The sequence below is a fragment of the Eriocheir sinensis genome, chromosome 32 (assembly GCF_024679095.1).
Source record: "Eriocheir sinensis breed Jianghai 21 chromosome 32, ASM2467909v1, whole genome shotgun sequence".
Lineage (NCBI taxonomy): Eukaryota > Metazoa > Arthropoda > Malacostraca > Decapoda > Varunidae > Eriocheir > Eriocheir sinensis.
The window spans coordinates 8,524,293-8,533,409 of record NC_066540.1 but is presented as its reverse complement, the minus strand read 5'-3'; the positions used below and the strand labels follow the sequence as shown (position 1 = coordinate 8,533,409).

Here is a 9,117-nt window from a genome sequence, read left to right as displayed (position 1 = left end):
TTTCTTATTTCTCAGTATTTCCGTGTTTTTTTCCGTCCTACTGCCTTTCTTTTCTCCGGCAATATTTTTGTGTGCTTTCTATCTTCTTTGTCAAGATTTTCGTATATTAATTTAAGCGTTCATCTGATTTTCTTTCCTTTATACGCATTTCCGTGTTTTTCCTGTTTATTTTGCCTTCTCATTTCTGTGAGTCCTTTGGTGTTTTTACAGTTGGTCCTTTCATATTTTCCCTCCTTTTGTCAGCATCTACGTGTTTCGTTGAGCCATACTTATTTTCGCTTTGTTGTATTTACGCGTGGTTTGCTCTCCTTGCCCTCGTGCCTGCCAGCTTGCCTTGTTTTGGCCTTACCTGGGCATGAGGTGGTGTCGCGTTTACACTCCTTACCTGCGTCCATGACTGAGGGAAAGTCTTAGCGTTCAGAATTTTAAAAGACTCAGTGCTCTTATCGAAGAAAACAAGGAAGGGCACTCTGTCTCTGGCCGCGCCTGACTTGCATGAGGTGGCGTCGCGTGTTACACTCAGTTGCTTGCTTACGTCTCGAACTCATGAACAGTCTTGGTATTCATTTCTCTAAAGCAGCGTTTCTAAACTTTTCGTACACTCACCAAGCTATATTTTCGCGATCCATTGCAAACCTCTTGACGGTGCTAAAAGTTGTGGGCCTCCTGCCGTTTGGTGTTTAGTTACTTGTTTGTGAAGAAGTTGCAACCCACTGCACGTGTATTCTCCTGTGCAGTCCTGAGACGTGACCAGTACTTAGTGAGTCTCTTGATAGTATTAAAAGCTGGGTGCCTCCCGTTTTATGGGGTATAGTAATCTATGTGAAAAAGGGGCGATCTCGAGAGTACTTTGAAGGACTCTACTCTAAAGGACTCAGTGATGTAGAGGAAGAGGAACTGAGGAAAAGTGATCGACCCCTTTCACCGTCTTCCAGTGATCCTCATGTAGAGATAGCCTGATAGAGATAAAGGGGAGGAGCACACCGGTCCTGCATTTCTCTTATATTAGCACCATTTTATAATTTCTTAGCTGGGAGTGAAGGTGAGGTAAAGGCAGTGTGCCCGCGCCTCCTCCCAGTTGACGCTCGTGTGAAGGTAGCAGGGGGGAGGTGGAGGAGGGGCGCGCTGGTCCTGCATTAGTTAGGAGAGCAGGTGAAGTTTTCAGGGTAATGTATCTTTTCCAGTAAACAGTTTTTTCTCTCTTGCGCCTTATTTTTATCTTCTTTTCTAACTTTCCTGTACTCGTCTGCATGACTTCAAATGAAAGGGAATTAAATTAAAAGTATTTCAAGCGTGTGTTGGCTTATTGATGTTGTAAAGCAAGATTAGATACGCAGCTGGAGAAGGATGTTATAATGACTAATGTGATGATGATAATAATAATAATAATAATAATAATAATAATAATAATAATAATAATAATAATAATAATAATAATAATGGTAAGGATAACAGTCAAAATGATAATGCAAATAATGATAATGATGACAATAAGAATAAGAAGATGAAGAAAAGGTACAACAGCAACAACAACAACAAAAAAAAAAGTGTCGGGAATTTCAGCAGCCAGTCCTGAGTCCTGCTGTCGGCCGTAAACTCGCCTCCCGTTAGTCCTCATTAGCGACATCGCAAGCCGCACCGCAAACAACCTGACCCACGTTATCCTGCCTTTGCAATCCGGGCGCATAAATTGATACATATACCACAATACTAAATGTTAATGATACGAACATATTTAGCTCTAATAAGGAGTCAGTATTTTGGAAGTGACGATCGTACCAAGGGTTATATAAACGGAAGGAAACACGAATATACTTATTTTATAATCATAAGACGGCGATATTCCAAAAGAAAATATCAACTTTAGGTCGAATGAAATCAGGTACTCAACAAAACCGTATGCTATTTAAAGTATTTAGTGTCATGTAAACTGTGATAGTTTTTTTTTCTCGATTCAGACCCATAATGCCGTTACGCTCATCTTGGTGCTAGTGGACTGCTGCAACACGTCAATGGCGGAGTGAATTTTTTATCAGTTGTGTCACCGTGATATACCTTGCTCTTTAGCTCATGCCAGGGCCCTGCAGGGTGCTCCTCTTGAAACAATGCGCAGATGTTATAAACGATTGAAAAACATTGAGGCAGCATGTGGGTAATCTTCGGCCGGTCGGCGATGGCTGAATAAAGTCGGATGGTAGCGGCGTCGGGGCTTGAACATCGGACCTTGGGATCGCCACGTCCGCCCGCGCCGTGTGCAGAGATGGTGTACTGTTGGAAGAGGTCTGCGGGAGCCCCTCGTCTCGCTCCCTCTAATCCTTGAGTTAAGTTGCTCACTCTACTTAATATTTAGCTACTAGCCTCGCATTTGTCGTTCTCTGTATATGGTACAATGTGTCAAGTCACCATCCCGCATACTGGTGGAGGAAGATTTTTTCGTGTTGGTCTTTCCATGTGCAGAGTATGTTCACCAAGTAGTTCGCTCCATTTCAGATAATACTCATCGGTAGGAACCCCTACAACTCCTGCTAAATTGAGGCGATATAAGAAAAAATAGTCTTAAGTAACTTTAATTATTCATCTTCATCTTTATGGCATTTCATTCATTTCAATTCAAGTTTTCGGAAGGCATTTTTTTTTCTCCTTTGATATGAGTATACTAATGAAAATGGTGATTACCGATTATATATGTAGTGAGGAAAATATGCATAAAGGCCAAACAAAAAAAACAACCTATTATGCATAAGGTCCATCAGCCGCCAACTTACCATTACCACCACCACACCAACCTCAGCCGCCACCACCACCAATACCACCCACTTATAACACTAACACCACCAACCCATACCACGCAGACTCGCTCGCCCGTACACTCACTTCCCCGTATAGTCCGGCAAGAAAGCAAGCCCTGCCCCAGAACGTGTATGAACTATAAATGGAAACACATTTGAACATTCACCATTTCCAGTTAGCATCAATGTCTATTCCCTCTTTTAATTTTCACTCATTTTTATTTTATTTCATCGTTCATCAGATGGTGTGTGTGTGTGTGTTGTGAGCGACTCTGCACTGAAACGCTTAGATGAACACACACACACACACACACACACACACACACACACACACACACACACACACACTCTCTCTCTCTCTCTCTCTCTCTCTCTCTCTCTCTCTCTCTCTCTCTCTCTCTCTCTCTCTCTCTCTCTCTCTCTCTCTCTCTCTCTCTCTCTCTCTCTCTCTCTCTCCAGCGGCAAGCCACCTCGCAATGGTTATGTGATCGTTAAGGCAATATTTGTGATTCTATTAACTCTCTCTCTCTCTCTCTCTCTCTCTCTCTCTCTCTCTCTCTCTCTCTCTCTCTCTCTCTCTCTCTCTCTCTCTCTCTCTCTCTCTCTCTCTCTCTCTCTCTCTCTCTCTCTCTCTCTCTCTCTCTCTCTCTCTCTCTCACGTTGCCAAAACGCCTCATATTTTTCTTATATTCCTTTAATTTTCTGTTTATTGCCGTTTCCCCTTTATATAATTTACCTTAGGATACTGAATATACTACTACCACCACTTATGATTATTGTACATCATCATCACCATCATCATCATCATCATTATCATCACCGTCTTCATCATCAGTACATTTATACACATTATTTTGTTGAAGATACAATTACCAGAGGATCAAGGCAAAGGCCGTTTACGTATATTGTAAGATCGCTCGTAGTAAAACTTCCCATTGGCCTTTTGCATCAAGAACCTAAGAATTAAAAAGTGAATGGCTGTGTACAGAAATCCCTTTATTGGTACTTTTGGTACTTTTGATACGCTAGGCTTCCATCTTTTGTTTGTCCAAGCTCCTCGTCTCTGTTCTTGTGCAGGATCAGCAGACACTATCGAAAGTGTCCTCTCTCTGGCATTCCTACTTTTCCTCTCCTTGCCTCGCCTCCTTTTTCCTTCTCTTACCTTCTCTAATCTCTTTGCAGCTTCTTTCTTCTCGTCTTTTACTTCTTTTCTTATCTTCTCTATTCTCATGTTTTTTTCTCTTTTCCTCTCCTTTCCATCTCTCTTCTTTCCTCCTCTACTCTGCTATTCTCTTCTCTCCTCTCCTCTCCTCTCCTCTCCTCTCCCTTCCTCCTCCTCCTCCTCCTCCTCCTCCTCCTCCTCCAGTATCAGCTACACGCCCCGCCGTAGCTTGCAGACTCCGGCGCGCCACGATAAAAGAGCTTAACCCTCGCCTCATCGATTACTGATTAATACTGATCCCGGTGTAGCTTCGGCTCATCCCCCAAGACTACGCCGCCTGGCCTGACCTCCTTCCGCGCCGCTCCTGTTTTTTCCTTCTTCCTCTCCTTCCCAACAAGCGAGTTTCTGAGTGGCAAGAAACCGCTCGGTAATAAGTAATTGATTACATGAAGCTGTGTGGCTGACGACGGCTTTCTTTTTTATGTTTTAGGGCGAAAGCAAGTCTGTTGAAGGGTGGCGGGCGGCGGATCGTGGGCTTTAAAGGCAGGCAAACAGGAGTGGTGTTGCCGGCGGTCCTTTGTGTCAGGCCGTCGTGTGCCGTCACTCCTTGCCGTCGCTGCTGCTGCTGCTGCCGCCGAGTGCAAAGTTTCCTAATCGCCGTAAAAATCTGGCTTGACGTGTTGTTTGCGAGCGGCGTTTCGGAGCAGCGTGATCGGGGCGCTCGGCTGTGGAAAATGTTCGGCCACACCGCCAACCGCCGCGCCGAGCACCTGTGGAGGTTCCCATAGTTGAGGCCGACACCAGCGCCCCGCGACCCTTTCCCAGTCCACAGTGAACTTGTTTCCCTGAGTTTCGTATTTTTGGGTTTGTTCTCCTGCACAGGAGCTGCTGGTCACGGGGACTTACTCCTGAAGGCCCGTGGTGCTCGATCTCGTGAGACACGTCCTCCTCATTCTGAGCGTCGCCATTTTGTGCCGTGGAGGCGGGAATAGCCAGAGCGACCGTAAGAGTCCCTCACTCTGGAAGGCGAGTGATGCCGGCACAGAATCTCTTTACAACTCGGCACTGGAAGCCGAGGAAGGAATGACAAAATGGCAAGTATATAAGGGAGCAAAGTTTCACATCCGAGCTTATTCACACTCGGGCCTCATGGTGGACGCGTCGGCTGGCAGGAGGCAGCGCGCCGACCCACCCCGCCCCGCCCCGCCCCACCGTGCTCCGCCCCTCCCATTCTTGACGCCGCGAACATTGACGCTAAAAATTATGTGCGTGAACTGAGTAGAAAAAAAAGACCCAAAAGACCCGAGACACCCAGAGACAAGACAGTAGCGGCAGCGATCAGGTGTCCAGGTGACCAGTGGTGGAGAGTTGTAGCCAAGACTTGGTCACGCGCGCGTCTTGGCAGCGGTCAGTGGCTCCCGCACGTTCAATCTCGGGCCGCCACCCGCCGACACTTGTGTATTTGCCTTCACCGCCGATAACAACAACAGCACCTGTGAGCTGCCGTGACGTCCCTGGACCCCGCCTCGGTGCCCCGACCTGCCTCGGCTTCCCACAGCCGTTCGCCCGTGCTCCTGGCCCACCTGGCGCCGGAGCCACCGTGCACAGCATCACCTGAGGCGGCCACGGCCCCGTCAGGTGACGCACACTCGACCCTGGCGCCAGATCTGTCTACGGTGCTGCCCCTGTCCCTTCCCTGGACAGTGCCGGGCCCCGCCGCCGTGCAACTTCCAGCCGTGTTTCTTGGGGAGGTGCGCGGCCCGCCGCGGCCGCCAACGCCGCCACCTCCGCCGCCGCCGCTGCCGTTGAGCGTGTCGCCGCCTCCGTCGCCGCTGCACTTACACCACCGCCAGGCCCTTGTCTCCACATCGGTGACGCTGTCCTCGCCTTCCTCCATCAGTCCGCCGCTCAGCGCTGCCACACCTTCAAGCACCGTCACCCGCCTCTGCCCTGCCCCCGCCCTGAACACAACGGCGCCCCTCGGCGGGCCCACCTTCAGCCCGCGGGCCGCCGCCGCATCGAGAATGGGCACTGGCAGGTCGGGTAAGTCTTCAAGTATTTATATCACTTTTCTACTGCTACAAGGAAGCATCGTTCGTGGCTCCCAGCGGCTAAACACGTGAGCGAAGGCGTACAGGGATTGTTGTAAGCATGCAGTCAGCCTGACGCGTACAAGAAAATCAACCCGCATTTCCGAGGTGCCACGGTGACCAGCAATGGAAGAGTGCTGAGGCCGGGCCGCGCCGGCCGCGTGTTTCCTGACAGGAGGCCACGCGGCCCCGTCTGGAAACACTCAACCATAAAAGTACCCCGCTATATCTCAGAATTACTATAAAATTAACAAATTTTGAGCTAACATATATGATGGAAAAGTTGATGATGATAATAATAATAATAATTATAATAATAATAATAATAATAATAATAATAATGATATTTATATTGGATAATAAAAACAACAATGATAATTATATATTACAATTAGGCGCCGCCCACATTAAGAGGGCTGCATGGGTTCCCTCTGCACGAGTCATCCCAGCAGTCGCGTGAGTCGCGCCGCTGCCGGGCCGCGGCCGCCGATCTCCCGGGTTCTGCTGTAAGCCGCAAAAATGGATTTCATGGACTTACTCATTCAGGAAGGCCTGAGGCCACTCCAAACGTGTATCAACTAATTTTTGTAATTGTCTGAACAAGCAGAGGCTTTCTTTTAAATGCTCCCGCCCCGCATGTGTTCAGGCGTGACCGCCACGTGAACGATATCCAGCAACATTCTCGCGCACATTACCGGCCCCTTGCCGATGGTGAGAGAGAGAGAGAGAGAGAGAGAGAGAGAGAGAGAGAGAGAGAGAGAGAGAGAGAGAGAGAGAGAGAGAGAGAGAGAGAGAGAGAGAGAGAGAGAGAGGAGTTGTGTTTCCTCTGCCAGTGGCGCTGCTTAATATGGCAGGGCAGAATAATTATATATTAATGCCTCTCTCGAGGGCTGAGTGAAGGTCGCTGTTTGTTATTCATGTTGATAAGGTTGTGAGGAGAGCCGCTATTTTTATTATTACTATATTTATTATAATCATTACTACTATTATTATTATTATTATTTTTATTATTATTATTATTATTATTATTATTATTATTATTATTATTATTATTATTGTTGTTTTTGTTGTTAATTATTTTTATTGTTACATTAGTATTAGTAGATCAGTTGAGCAGTGATCATAGTAGTAGTAATTTTTGTCATTGTAGTAAACAGTTATAGTTGTGTAAAAATAGTAATGCAAGTAATAGTAGTAGCAGTAGTAGTAGTGGTAGTAATAGTAGTAGCAGTAGTAGTAGTGGTAGTAGTAGTAGTAGTAGTAGTAATAGTAGTAGTAGCAACGCATTATGATCCTATATAATAAGTGGTGCATCTTTTTTCCGATGTCACGCCGAGCCGCCGCCGCTCATAGGTGTCTCGACGGCCGGCGGCACGTGTGGAGCAGGGAGGAGCCGCCCCAGGACACCCGCCCGCGGATTAATGTGGGGAAGGGGAGGAGCCGCAGAGGAGGGGCCGGGAGGGAAAATGATGTTATGTGGGGTGTCGTCTTGTGTCTACGTTGGCGCTTATAGTGATGAGGAGCAGTAATAGAAGCAGTGATAGTATTGGCATTAGTAGTAGTAGTAGTAGTTGTAGTAGTTGTTTATAGTAAAAGTACTAGTAGTAGTAGTTGTTGTTATTGCTGTAACAACATGAAAAAGATAATAATAATAATAATAATAATAATAATGATAATAATAATGTTAATGATAATAATTAATATAGTAATAATAAAAATAGCGGCTCTATAATGATAACAATGATTATTAAAATAACAATAGCGATAATATCAATTACTACAACTAGGAAAAGGAAAACCGAGTGATAATAATAATGCAAATAAAAATAATAATGATAATAAATATAGTATTATCATTATTATATATAGTAATAATGATGATTCCTCTTATTTGCTATAATTTTTTTTCTTTTAGTTCTTTTTCCTCTTATCCTTTTTCTTATTATTACTAATAGTACTAATATTAGTATTAGTATTATTTTAATATTCATCATCATCATCATCATCATTATTCATAACCATCATTATTATCTCTGCTCACCTCTGCTCTTAGCTATCTATTTACCTCAAGTACGAGTCACTTCAGACTCGGGTGAACCGACTATAGTATTATTTGTCAGTGTTTGACTACTCGTCTTTTGTTTTGTTTGTATTGATTTTACTGAAGCGTCAAAATGTTGGGTCTATGGAAGAACCGCCGTATTTTCATTATGTTGGATTGCCTTTCTTTTCCTTGTTACATACCTGAGAAGCCAGGCGAGTCCTTCAACAGCCGTACTATTTTAATAAACAAGTAACAGACTGCTTGATCAGGTAAATTATACGTTCCCAAATCCAATTATGAATATAAATGAATACTATAATTAACCCATTGTCCCCCCTCTCTTCTTCCTCCTCTTCATCATCATCATCACCACCGTCATCGCTACCTTCGTCAGAAACAGGTGTTAAAAGGCACACCATTTCAGACCGTTTTCATTGTATGGAGGTGACGTCGAACAGCCTGAATTCCGTGGCCCACAGTTCCGTGAGAGGAGAAAGGTCCAAACCCCGTCATCACCACGCGCATCTTCATGATAACCCTCATCATTTTCAACACGACGGACGTGGTAACACAAAAATGGCCGTGTTTTATATTCTCCCTTACCAAGAGATATTCTAAAATGATTTCGCAAACTTGCATCACTTCCATGACTCTTTTCTTGGCCTGGTTGCATCAAACTGTTTCTAATAGTGAAAATTAATGTCAATTAATGCCGTTACATGTAAAAGTGGTTTATAGAAAGCTTGTAGGGAACTTTGTCTGGCTGACTTACGTTACTAGAACATACCCTAAGGAAGAGCTGCGAATATAAGCTAAATACAGCGGTAAGATAGGCCACTCACCTCGCCCTTCTTTAATTAACCCGATACTGGCGTCACATAAGGTCTGCCTATCTGTCTGTCTGTCTGTCTACGTCTAGAGCAGCATCTGCCCACCATGTGTCAATGCTACTACGTTCACACACACCCTGGCGATGCTCAAGGCTGTGCCACTTACTCTTTTTGTTGTCCATCACTATCCTTGTTAAATGGG

General features: G+C 45.2%; 2 protein-coding genes across 3 annotated transcripts in view; one reads left to right on the top strand and one right to left on the bottom strand.

Annotated features, from left to right (window-relative positions):
• The first annotated feature begins 4,164 nt into the window (after positions 1–4,164).
• The window catches only part of LOC127006104 (protein dissatisfaction-like), a 97,843-nt gene continuing 92,890 nt past the window's right edge, over positions 4,165–9,117 (top strand). For both annotated transcript variants that reach the window (XM_050875612.1, XM_050875610.1), the window contains exon 1: positions 4,165–5,994. In XM_050875612.1, coding sequence (XP_050731569.1) covers positions 5,976–5,994 — 19 coding nt within the window. In that variant the 5' untranslated portion in view covers positions 4,165–5,975. The remainder of the gene's footprint in view (positions 5,995–9,117) is intronic.
• Positions 4,901–5,848, bottom strand: LOC127006421 (uncharacterized). Its single transcript, XM_050876374.1, has 2 exons — positions 5,445–5,848; positions 4,901–4,970 (listed from the first exon to the last, which is right to left on the bottom strand). Exons 1-2 carry the CDS (start codon positions 5,846–5,848, stop codon positions 4,901–4,903), a joined length of 474 nt encoding a protein of 157 aa, XP_050732331.1.